This window comes from Pituophis catenifer, unplaced genomic scaffold, assembly GCF_029215685.1.
Source record: "Pituophis catenifer annectens isolate HBS135680 unplaced genomic scaffold, rPitCat1.0.hap2 SCAF_1, whole genome shotgun sequence".
In the NCBI taxonomy this organism is placed as follows: domain Eukaryota; kingdom Metazoa; phylum Chordata; class Lepidosauria; order Squamata; family Colubridae; genus Pituophis; species Pituophis catenifer.
The window spans coordinates 139578112-139591587 of NW_027256881.1; the positions used below are offsets into that span (position 1 = coordinate 139578112).

Consider the following 13476-nt stretch of genomic DNA (forward strand, 5'->3'; position numbering starts at 1 on the left):
TATTGTACACTGAATATAGAAATAGGAAAATCCACAAAATCCATAATTTTTACCTCACCAAATGGAGAATAGAACTGCACAACATTTATATCTTTATCTTGCACAGGTATCTTCTGGACACCTGCAATAGCCAGCACGTTGCCACAGTGGTTCCATTGGATGCTCACAACACTCAGAGCCGCATCAATTAAGACAGGATCTGGTTATTGTTTTAAATAAAGAAACAAATACTGATATAAAGGGCATATACAAATATATTAATGGAAAGATAATTCTTATTATAATATTTATCCCTTGAATGAAATATGGAAATGGAATGGAATATTCTTTATAGCCAAGTGTGATTGGACACACAAGAAATTTGTCTCCAGAGCATAATCTCTCAGTGCACGTACAAACAGCAAAATGATAAGTCATAGATCATAAATTATAAGACACAATCATAAATAATAAGATACAAACAAGGGATAAATCATAAAATACTAATAGGAAAAGATGAAAAAATGAAAAGGATGAGAAGGATAACAATAGCAATAGCACTTAAACTTATATAATGCTTTACGGTGCTTTACAGCCCTCTCTAAGCAGTTTACAGAATCAGCATATTGCCCCCAACAATCTGGGTCCTCATTTTACTGACCTCGGAAGGATGGAAGGCTGAGTCAACCTTGAGCCTGGTGAGAATCAAACTGCCAAACTGCTGGCAGCCTGCAGTCAGCAGAATTAGCCTAAAATGCTGCATTCCAATCACTGCCTCACCATGGCTCTTTCATAGCAATACAGGATAATAGCAATGCAGCCCTACTACGTGGGTAAATTTCTTTAGACATAAGACAGTGCTCTGGGAGTTAGGTGTTTAACAGAATGATAACATGGGGGGGGGGGGAATATTTTTGTGCCAATTGTTTTAGCATGCAATGGCCTAAAGAGGTGTCCTGAGGGGAGAAGTTTATGACGAGAATGTGAGGGGTCTTTAGATATTTTCTCAGCCATCTTTAGGCAATTAAATTTATGGTACTTCTTTACAACTCTTACCACAAGGTATGCTTACTTTGATCATTCTCATGTCTCATTATTTGGCATCTTCCATTGTCAAAACAAATGGCAAGGCAAGGACAATCTGGTTCTACATAGCCTTCTGTTCCTGGGTACCAATGGATTCCTGCAATGCTGAATGCTCCAGTTACATTCACCAAACAGTTCATTTTCATTTTCATCTGTAATAGTAATTCAATATACACAGGTAAATATATATTTTCACAAATCTAATTATTGTATGATAGGCTGAAACACTATTTAACTAACAAACGTTTAACTGAGCTTACTCGCAAGTTAAGTGAAGAAACCTGAACCACATAACAATACAATCAGCTTAATATTAATATGTAAATCACAATGTTCTTTTAAAAAGTGAATTGAATATATATATATATCACAAATATTAAATCAACTTCACAAATAGGCTAATTATCAGCCCTGTGTTGTGCTATATTAAATAGTATAATATATTACTTTAAATCCCTGTGATGATTGGAAAAATCTTTTTAAACTCTGCAATTGCAGATTTAAAAATCATGATTTTATATTCTATCACTGTAGATTGGGCTGGAATGCTTAGAAAAACATTTCTAACAACTGGATACTAAGGTATTCAAAAGGTGACTACTTAGTGGAATATATCTCTAAACTTACCATAAAAGTCCCATTTTTGTCATAAATGTGTATTTCTCCATTGGCCATTCCAAAGAGTAGAGTTCTACCATCTGGAGACCATGCAACATGGTGAAGTTGTACTTTTAAATCCTTTCCCCAAATACGATTTCCTTTTAAAGGAAAATAAATTCAATGCATCTCACAACTAGAACAAAACGTTCAAAACTGAAAATATTAAAAATGGAAATTTGCAAATAATTTTATCTTTTAAACAGGAATGAAAGCTTTATTTCTTTTTTTATCAATGCATCCCTCTAAGTTCTACCTTTTCAAAATTACTCATATATATATTCTTGAATATATAAACTTTGATCCAAATATGTCATTCTTTCTGTTGATAAGTTTTCTTCAGTCTTCAGTTTCCTTTTTGTGCTGTGTTGTTACATACCATTCTGTTCCAGATCATTTCATTCAACATTAAATGTATAAAAAATATAAGGGATTGTGGAAGACAGGAAGGTTCCATTCTTGGAACACAACTATTCCTTTCACACTGACTAAATTAGGAGATTAACTGAATTAGGACATTAACTGCTTTAAGAATATATATCAAAAACGGAAATAGAATTGTAATAAAATCATATTATTTTGGCTTTATTGTTTTCCTGGTATTGTACATCCCCATAATTATACATTAACATATATGCCTATCTATATTCTAATAAAGCTAATTGGTTATTTAGAAATGATATTAATGTACTGAGAAAGCAAAACTTAAATGTGACTTAATTTCAAATGTTTCCTTTAATAGGGAAACAAATGATAAAATATATAGAAAATATCTTCTCCGTGGTTAGATATTGCCCAGTGAATCTAAGTTATTGAAAAATAGTGGCATATTCTTTTTGGAGAGCAATCACTCCAGTGATGGTAACTTTTCTTGGAATGGAAATGTTTGAAGCAGTATATGGGAATATATGATTTAACCTCTACCACTCAAGGACATATGAACATTCATGTCCCCTACACTTTTTGGGGTTCCTCCCTCAGCTTTGTATATTGAACAGAAAAACTGCACAGTTGAAATAAATTTTGAATCCTACATAATCTGAAAATTAGAGTTATTGGGAAGATCTTAAATGCATTCAGCTGAATGTCTATGGAAATTCTCAGTCATCCAATTCATGGTTGTCCAAAGATGCTTCTTCAAGAGGCAACTTTCTGGTTTTTCTTTGAAGACATTTCGTTTCTCATCCAAGAAGTTTCTTCAGCTCTGGAGCTAATGGGACGAATGTGCAAGGGAATGATTTCTGAAAGAAACTAACACTATATGAGTTATTAAACCTTTTAAAAAACTGCATATACTATTAGCATAAGTAATACTTTACCGTCCACAGAACCAACAATTACAGCACCATCTTCATATATGATGCAAATTTTCTGCCCATCAGCATTCCATCTCATGCTTCTAACCACAGATTTATTTCTATTATTGATCATCTCCTCATACCAAGCACCTAAAGCCAAAGGGGAAAAGAAATCATCCATATCTTCCACACTCCTATTTTTCATCTGAACTGTTCTTGCTGAAAGTAATCCAAAAGGGATTATTTGCAAACTCAGTAACTTCTATTGAGCTGGACATTGATTCATGGTTATTGTGTCACTGCTCTGAAGTTCTCTGAAGAGCATGCCAACGCTGAGAGCTGGAGCTGGAGGTGGCAAGGAAGGAGCTCTTAAAAACTGCTCTTCCATTCCCGGAGCAAAAGGAAGTTTTGACATGTATGTAATAACATATTTTTGTTTATGTGTTTCGGATTTTCTTAAAAAGCTCATACAGCTCTAGATTTCATCTAGGTGTCTGTGGTTTTTCACACTTTGCTCCCAATCCATAGCCTCAGACGCTGGGAAACTGAATAAGATCCCCAAATATACTAGGATTAACACAACATGGGACCAAAGCAATATATCTAGATGGAGGGAAGAATACCAACATGATATTAATTTAAAAATAAATCTCTTAGAATAAATTATCATATTAATATTTTTGGAATAAATAATTCTTTTTAGAACCTTTTAGCCTGCAAAGATACAAAGGAATACTGTAGAAATCTCTGAGCAAACTAAGAATTGAAATGCCACAAATATATAATAGCCATTTTCCAGCAAGTTACCTACCTTTATACAGCATCCACACTATAATAAGTCCGTGCTCGTCACTACTAGTTAGCTTTTGATACTGTTCATTCCAAGTCACTACTTGCACAGCACCTAGAAAATTGTATAACAATACTATTGAATTACACTAGTAACAAGAAGATGATTGGGGAAAAAAGTAATGAGCTTTCTATTAAAAATAAGCATCATATATAAAGACCCATTCAGACCCAGTTTGCAATTTAAGAGATTCTCCTGAACTCACTAACAGGTGGCAGTTGTGGCTAGGAGACCCTTTCTTTGCACAGCTTCAGTTTGTGTACCAGCCTCAGATTTTCCTGGTTCAGAACTCCCTGTGCTTGGTCACTCAAGCCCTAGTTCATCTCTCGTCTGGCTTACTGTGAAGTGCTTTACATCGGGCTACCCTTCAAATGTATTCAGAAGTTTCAATTAATACAAAATGTGGCAGCACTAGCAGTCTTTGTTACGTCATTGCTTCGTGAGCTGTACTGGCTGCCAGTATGCTTATGTTCAAGATAGTTCAAGCTGTTAGTTATGACCTTTAAAGTCCTCCCTGGTATGGAGTCAGATTGCCTGATGAACTGTCTTATCCCACTAAGACAAGCTCAACCCATTCGTATCAGCAGAGGAGGCCTGCTAACAATCCTGTTGGTCAAGGAACTCCGACTAACAGGATCCAGGAGAAGAACCTTTTCTGCTATAGTGCTAACCCTCTGGAATCTCCTGCTCCCAGCATGAGGTCTGCCCCCACCATTCTATCCTTTTGCAAGGGCAAGACCTGGCCTGGGAACCCAATAGGGGATACCCCACTGGAGGTAGCTACTGGACTAATTAGCTGACCCCACCTTCTGCCCTGAACTTCTTCCTCTCCCTCTGCCCATCTTTTAATTCATATTATTATATTTTCATTGTTTATTTTTGTTTCATTGTTTTGTTATTGTTCTGTTTACATTCTTAATCATTTCCCCCATTTTGTTGTAAGCCCCCTAGAGTAGCCCTAGAGCAAGATGGGCGGCAAATAAATTTAACAAAAAAATAATTTTACATTCATTATAATAGGATTGTGAACTGATTCATACATATACAAATATATGTGTGGATATGTTTATAAAAATATCTGAATAATTTTATAGAATCAGATTTTGGAGACTAGAAATTTCCTTCCATTAACAAAAATCTCCACTGCCTTAAAGAAATTTACATAAATGTCCATCACCTGCTCCTAACATCAGTTGAGCTACTTGTCTCAGGTTGAGCATAATATCTATATAATAAGGCTGAATCAAAACAAGAATTGGATATTCCAAATTTTCTTTTTTGAAGACACAATCTTAGCACTACCTTCCTTAAGAACCAGGCTTATCACTTTTTCTTTACTGCCTAACACAAAGGAGTTCCTTTTGTTAATTTAACCCTTGTGAAATTTAATTTCATTCTAACATCTAAGTGGAGAGCCAGTTTGGTCTAGTGGTTAAGGCACCAGGCTAGAAAGCAGGAGACTGTGAGTTCAAGTCCTGTCATAGCCATGAAAGCTAGCTGGGCGACTTTGGGCCAGTCATTCACTTCAGCCCTACCTCACAGTGTTATTGTTGTGGATAAAATAGGAGGAGGAAGGTATGTGGAATATGTTCACTGCCTTGAGTTATTTCTAAAAACAATAAAGGCAGAAAAAAAGTAAATAAATAAAAACAACAGACTACCTTACAGTATCATTACACAACTACCTTCATCAACCCACCTACTTGCCCTGGTATATACTTTGCTGTTTTTTTTGTTGCCCATGATATTGTTCTTAAGAGTAATTTAAATATCTGACTTGGAGCTTTTTTCACCTACAGAAATTACACTAATTTTTCTGGATCAGTTATTTAAAATCTCTACCATGAAGGCTGTTTACAGGATAGTGTAAACTACAAACCAGGAAACCAGTAATTTTTAGGATATTACAGAACAATTTATGTTCTAAACATAACATCCTACCTTCCTTGACAATGTCAAGCTTCAATAGTACACAGCGTCTTATACTCTCTGAAGATTTTTCAGCTGGAAAGAATTATCTTGAAGGCACAAAAATTTCATAGCTTGTACGCATGCCTCCAAATGATATGCTTTCCTCTGCTTCAGCAATCTCAGAGCAACTGCAAGTATCTGTTGCTCCTGAAATGGCTTGCTAAATTCCAACCATCGATGTATTTTGTCATTTAAGGGAAGCGTCGTGACCTTTGAAACAGCTACCTTCTTCTGTCTCTTGAAATGCCCCCTTTCAAAATCTTGTGCTTACTGTTGTCAACAGGGTAACCTCTGATACTTCCTTTTCACCTACAGAGTTGTGCTGTCTGGGTACAGTGGGGCTTCCCCCCATTGTCGAACCTTCTAACACCAGAGGCTACAGAAGGCTATTTCTACAATCAATATCTCAGCTGACATTGAAAGCTTTGGAAAGGCAAAGATTTCCTTGTATTGTCCCAGTCCTTTTAGAGGAACTTGAAGGTAATTGTATCAAATGTGCAAACAATCAATTTCTTACTGCTAGCATTTCTGGCATTTTGTTCTGATTATTCTTGCACACTGTGTAAATATATTCTGAACCACACATAGGCTATTTTGAAGTTGCAAGGAGAAAATTTTCAGTATACAATGAGAGCTGAGGTACAGGCATATTTCTACTTTATATCCTCATACATATATATCAAATAGCCCCGAAAGCATTTTGTTTTATTTTATATATAGCAATAGATATTTCCATATTATTATTATTTTATTTCTAAGCGTGTCAATTCCAAGAAATTCATTGGAATTTATCTAGAAGAAATGGAAAGTTCATCACTGAAACTGTATTGTTTTCTGAACAAATTAGTCAAAAAGCAATTTTATTTTAGTAATTACTCTTACCTGTGTGGCCCTCAAGTGTCTGATTCATTGAGAGATTGCTAGGTGCAGCAAGTCCTTTTAATTTGGCTTCATCTAAAACCCAAAAAAGCACACATCCTAAATAAACAGCATTTATAATTTTTACTATCTTACTTTTTCCCTAAATGGTGCCCCCTTTCAATTAATAATATTTAACCTTTGTATGTCCTGCAGAAACTGATGAAGGACAAGCATGAATTCCAAAGGAACTGAATTTCCTCTTTTGCTCATTAAAAAGAAGTTGAAATCCCAAATCCAACTTCTCTTTGTATTTTTTAAAAACGTTTTAGCAATAAATCAATTTAATCAGGCCTTTACGTGTGGACCTTTCATTTATGTATTTCATTTATATATTTATTTATTTCATTTATGTATTTATTTTCATCAACTGATGGCAAGCAATCAAGATATTGTGACTTCACATAAATGGGAGGGGGAAAGAGTTTCCTGATTTTAAATTCTTCAATTGAACATTTTAAAGAAAAATATATATTTCACATTAGTACTTATAAAGTACAAAAGAGAACATGAAAAAGAATAAAAAATGTAATACAAATAAATAAACCAGAAATTTTAAAACTTTGTGGAAGCTATAGTTTTGTAATATATCATTACTTAATTGTAAATCACTACTAAACTTAAGCTAAAAGTTGATATCAAGAATCAGAATCAGCACAATATAAATCACTGAATGGAATTATAAACTATAAGTTCATTCCATATTACTAAATTAATTAGATAATTATGTCTGAAATCCTGCCTAGCACCAAAGGATAAAAAGGATAAAAAAAATGCCCACAACAATTAAGATCTATAAAATAACATATTCCTTGTTATCAATTATATTAAGATCTTATTAGGCTTTGCATGAAAAGACCTCAAAAGACCTTTTCTGTAACCTAGAAAAGATATATCCTTTATTCATACCTTTGATATTGAATACTTCATATTCTGGGCTTTCATCATTGAGGTAATTTTGCATATAATAGTCTTCAGTTAACAACGCAAATAAGGACTGGAATTTCTGCTACTAAGTGATGTGGTCATAGTTTTGGTCTTCCAATGACCAAAATCAGTGAGGAAGCCAACAGGGAGTTGCAAGTCCCACGTGATTTGCAAGGAGGCAGGAAATGGCTACTGCTGGGTGGAAGATGATGTGTGACAGTGAACAGGTGGTTGGCTAGGCATAGTAGGTTTGGGAGTGCATTGTTGGGTGAATGAGATTGTGTGATGGTGCAATTAGCACCAGCGCTATAGTGTCCCCCCCGCCTGATGCATGGCCAGGATGGGGAGACCAGCAGAGAGAGGCAGGTAAAGATGATCATCTGCTGGGGGAAGTGGCAGAAGTGACAGAAGTGACGGGTATGTGTGATCACAAATGTGGTTTGGCTCAAATTTTTTATCATGTGATTGCAGGGGTGCTGCAATGGTCATAATGATCTGTCACAATTCCATTTTTTTGGCACATTCAATAGATACAGAACAGACCTGAAGTGGAGACTACCTGTACTCTATATGAATAGGAAAACTGCAAATTACCTAACTCTGTTATGTAAATATACAGTATATGGAATTTTAATAAAATCCGTCTCAACAAAATGTGTCTCAAATACACTTTATATTGTTCAGGTTACAGTAGTTATAGTAAGGGTCCAAAATATTGGAAGATGAGAGTATAACACAGATTGTGGGATTGTCCTAGAACAAATAATGTGAGCAATGCATGGAGAGAACAAGATGAACAAGTTACAACACAGCAAAAAAGAAAAAAAATCACTTTATGTCCTAGGTTGTCAACGAATTTATATTGATACAAATGTCATTTACCTGTTTTTATTTCTAACTTTAAAACTTTCAGTAGACCATCTTCACCTCCACAGGCTATATAACCTTGGTCTTTGCTCCAACAAATAGATCTAAGTCTAACATTACCAGGAATTGTAATCTGAAATAAATACATTTTTTTAATAAAATGAAAGCAATAACAACACCGAAACTGGACTCTAATTGTGAATTGTTCCAGCAATTAATTTAACTCAAATCAAAGCTGGCATATACAGAATTTTTAGGTACAAAATATTTTATGGAATACATATACAAATAACAAGCCTGCAACACTTTCATCCATAACATTCCATATTATTATGCCATATAATATTGTATAATAATATTATATCAATTAATCAATCAGAATAGAGCTGGAAGGTTTTCTAATCTAACCTGCTGTTCAAGCAGGAGACCCTATACCATTTCAGATAGGTGGTTGTCCAGTCTCTTCTTAAAAGCCTCCAGTGATGAAGCATCTACAATTTCTGAAGGCAAGCTGTTTCTCACTGTTTGGAAGTTTCTCCTTAATTCCAGCTTGCTTCTCTCCTTGATTAGTTTCCATCCATTGTTTCGTCTTGCCTTCTGATACTTTGGAAAGTAAGTTGACCCTCTCTTCTTTGTGGCAGCACTTCCAATACTGGAATACTGCTATCATGTCATGTCACCCCTAGTCCTTCTTTTCTCTAGGCTAGCCATACTCAATTCTTGCAACCTTTCTTCATATATATTTGTTTCCAAGCCTTTAATTGTCTTAGTTGCTCTTCTTTGCACCTTTTCCAAAGTCTCAACATATTTTTGTAATGTGGTGACCAAAACTGGATGCAATATTCCAGGTGTGGTCTTACTAAGGATTTATAAAGCAGTATTAATACTTCATGTGATTTTGATTCTATGCCTCTATTTATATAACCAAGGATTGTATTATCTTTTTTGGCTGCTGCCGCACACTGCCGGCTCATGTTTAAGTGATCATCCACTAGGACTCCAAAGTCCCTCTCACAATTACTGTAAGTAGAAATTACCAAATATAATTTTAGGCTTTCTTAGTAATATTTTAATAAAGATATTAGCATTTTAGAAAGCATTCATGTCTGCTTTCAAGTTTTTTTTATAAATTAAAGCCACTTCCTTTGAGGAAAGGATAAGGCTATATTCCGAAGTCCTTGATTAAAGTAGAAAGTATTACAGAAACAAACTCCAGTGGGAAACGAGGAGATGCAACATAGTTTAAGAGGGTCTTTTCACAAATCTAACAAAACAAAGACTTTATATCATTTGTTTGATCTGTTGCTTTCTGATGCATCACATTATCAAATTTGTTTCTGTACCTTATATAAAGACTTGACCCCTATTTAATATATGCTTTTTGCCTGAAGTACTTGTGGTTCATATTGTTGGGTGTATGTGTGTGAAAGTATTTGCAAAAGTATTGGGCATTCTCAAATTCAGGAACTAGGTTCTTTCCAGCTCTATGCCAACTCAGGTGCCCAAGTTTAATGGGCAAGATTATTTCCTCCACCCCCATGAAATTTGCTAAGTCTCTTCGAATTCTAGTTATAATTGATCTTATAATGCTCATAAACAGTAGTACAATGAATTCATAATGCTGTGAAATTAGTTGTCATGCCATAAATTGACATTAACAAAGAGAAAATATTTGAAAGGAAATATTGTAGAATGTTTTCCCCCAAGAATCATGAAATTGAAATATTGGGGAATAATATATATAATACACACACATATCTATTCTCTCCATAGGCATACACATGTGCCGACATAGGTTACGTTACACATTGTTGTGAAAATAAAATTGAGGTAGAGACGCCACAGTGAACACTTTGGTAAAAATATAGGAGAAACTTATAATTCATTCACACATATAAAAAGAAGAATATGTTCACATCTATAAGTACTGTGAAGGTTTCACTTATTGCCAAGGATATGGATCCAAATACCCATCTACAAAAATATGACAATATACAGTTTAGAAGTATGAATATTTCTACAGGTAGTCCTTGTTTACGACTATAATGGAGGCCAAAATTTCTGTTGTTAAGTGAGACATTTGTTAAAGTGAGTTTTGCCCCATTTTACAACCTTTCTTGCCACTGTTAATTGAATTATTGATAAGTTAGTAACCCGGTTGTTAAGTGAATCTGGTTTCCCCATTGACTTTGCTTGTCAGAACGTCACAAAAGGAGATCACTGAACCTTGGGACACAGCAACAGTCCTAAATATGAACCAGTTGCCAAGCATCTGAATTTTGATCCCATGATTTACGGAGACGCTGCAATGCTTGTAACTGTAAAAAACGGTTCTAAATTCACTTTTTTTTTCAGTGCTGTTGCAACTTGGAACGGTCACTAAATGAACTGTTGTAAATTGAGGACTACCTGTATATAAGTGAGGGTCACTTCCCCGCTGCCCTGAAAGAGGCGGTGGTGAGGCCTCTCCTCAAGAAGCCGTCCCTGGATCCAGCAATATTGGCTAACTATCGTCCTGTCTCCAACCTTCGCTTCATTGCGAAGGTTGTTGAGAGTGTGGTCGCGCAACAGTTTCCACAATTCCTGGAGGAAACATCCTATCTGGATCCGTTCCAGTCAGGTTTCAGGTCTGGGCACAGCACGGAAACGGCATTGGTCGCGTTGGTGGATGATCTCTGGAGGGCTCGGGACAGGGGTTATTCCTCTGTTCTGGTCCTATTAGATCTCTCAGCGGCTTTTGATACCATCGACCATGGTATCATGCTGCACCGGCTGGAAGAGTTGGGGGTGGGAGGCACCGTGTTACGGTGGTTCTCCTCCTTTCTCTCCGACCGGTCGCAGTTTGTGTTGGCAGGGGGGCAGAGGTCCACCTCGAGGCCTCTCATTTGTGGAGTGCCGCAGGGATCGGTCCTCTCGCCCCTTCTGTTCAACATTTATGTGAAGCCACTGGGCGAGATCATCCGTGGCTTTGGGGTGAGATACCACCAGTACGCTGATGACACCCAGCTGTACATCTCCACCCCAGGCCACCCCAACGATGCCCTTGAAGTGATGTCCCAGTGCCTGGAGGCTGTGCGGATCTGGATGGGGAGGAACAGGCTCAGGCTCAACCCTTCCAAGACTGAGTGGCTGTGGCTCCCGGCATCCCGATATAGTCAGTTGACTCCATCACTGACTATTGGGGGCGAGTCTTTGGCCCCCACTGAAAGGGCTCGCAATCTGGGAGTCCTCCTGGATAGGCAGCTGTCTTTGGAGGAACATCTGACGGCTGTTACCAGGGGGACCTTTTATCAGGTTCGCCTGATTCGCCAGTTGCGGCCCTTTCTTGATCGGGATTCCCTGTGCACAGTCACTCACGCCCTCGTCACCTCTCGCCTTGACTACTGTAACGCTCTCTACATGGGGCTCCCCTTGAAGAGCACCCGGAGGCTCCAGCTGGTCCAGAATGCAGCAGCGCGGGTAGTGATGGGAGCAACATGGCGCTCCCATGTAACACCACTCCTGCGCGAGCTGCACTGGCTCCCGGTGGTCTTCCGGGTGCGCTTCAAGGTGTTGGTTATCACCTTTAAAGCGCTCCATGGCATAGGGCCTAGCTATCTCCGAGACCGCCTGCTGCTACCGATGACCTCCCATCGACCCGTGCGCTCCCACAGAGAGGGCCTCCTCAGGGTGCCATCAGCCAAACAATGTAGGCTGGTGGCCCCCAGGGGGAGGGCTTTCTCTGTGGGGGCTCCCACCCTCTGGAATCAGTTGCCCCCGGAGATAAGAAGAATCCAGGACCTCAATGCCTTCCGTCGTTCCCTGAAAACCTATCTTTTTCAGCAAGCCGGGTTGGCTTAAGAAGAAATTTTTAAATTTTTTAAATCCTTCTAATTAGTCTGCGATTTTTAATTTTTTGGGCCAAATTTTATATATATTTTTAAATGTTTTAATATTTGTATTCTATGTTTTTTATCTTGGCTGTACACCGCCCTGAGTCCTCAGGGAGAAGGGCGGTATATAAATTCGAAATTAAATTAAATTAAATTAAAATAAAGAGGCAGGGTTCCGACTGGAACCACAAACTCTTGCAAGTCCCTTCTCCTCACTGCCTTTTAATCCGCACTGGGATTAATACATAGCTCTTAATACATTTCAGGCAATTTAGAGATTAAATAAGAGCAACAAAGCGAAGTCCAAACTGGAAAGAAATCGTTAAGAAAAGTTATTTAAGGGAGAAATTCTGACCGCATCCCATTGGCCCCTTCGGATTTAGACGCCTAACTTTTAATCATAATCATATAACAGGTAAAAGTATAAACATAATTTGAATACATGAAAAGAGTAAGTAAAAAGGAATATTAGGACAGGGACGATAGGCACGCTGGGGCACTTTTCCTGCAAAAAGAGGCGGGGATAGGAGGGAAGACGAAGAAACCACAGCAAAAGCACCGATCCCACCTTCTTGCTCAAGTAGACAAACATCCTGCCCGCTTTTATCGCTCCTTGTCGCTGCGCCGCCTGGTCCTCTGCGCCAGCGGGATAGGCGCTTCAACTGGCCGGAGCTGCTGTCTCCATGACAACAACGGGCGCCGGAGCGCGGCCGCCGTGGCAACCGACCCTAAACCGGAAGCACAATAGGCGAATCGCAACGCTTCCGGGTTAAGGGAAATGGAAGGTCTGGTCCCTTTGGACCGTTAGCGGCCTTCTCAACCGCCGTTCTAGTGGATTGTTCTCCGCTGGGGGAAGGGAAAGAGCGGGGTTTTCGGTGTCTTTTATTATCCTTTCCTTGGAAGCTAAACGCTTTTGAGCTATAACGAAAAGAGAAGCGCCGAAAATAAAAAGATCGGATCCTTGAAATAGTTTTTGTTTCCTGCGAATTGGGCAGGATGAATAAATATTACATTTATATATCGCCCAACTCCCGGTTGTTTTTCCAGCGGT

At 37.9% G+C, this 13476-nt stretch overlaps 1 protein-coding gene across 2 annotated transcripts in view; it reads right to left on the reverse strand.

Moving 5' to 3' along the window:
• WDR35 (WD repeat domain 35) overlaps positions 1 to 13017 on the reverse strand; it is a 34218-nt gene extending 21201 nt beyond the window's left edge. For both annotated transcript variants that reach the window (XM_070955661.1, XM_070955652.1), the window contains exons 1-8: positions 12994 to 13017; positions 8569 to 8686; positions 6724 to 6795; positions 3832 to 3924; positions 3042 to 3170; positions 1693 to 1823; positions 1052 to 1217; positions 54 to 199 (exon numbers count right to left, since the gene is read on the reverse strand). In XM_070955661.1, the coding sequence (XP_070811762.1) occupies positions 54 to 199; positions 1052 to 1217; positions 1693 to 1823; positions 3042 to 3170; positions 3832 to 3924; positions 6724 to 6795; positions 8569 to 8686; positions 12994 to 13017 (879 nt within the window). The remainder of the gene's footprint in view (positions 1 to 53; positions 200 to 1051; positions 1218 to 1692; positions 1824 to 3041; positions 3171 to 3831; positions 3925 to 6723; positions 6796 to 8568; positions 8687 to 12993) is intronic.
• Positions 13018 to 13476: the final 459 nt, after the last annotated feature.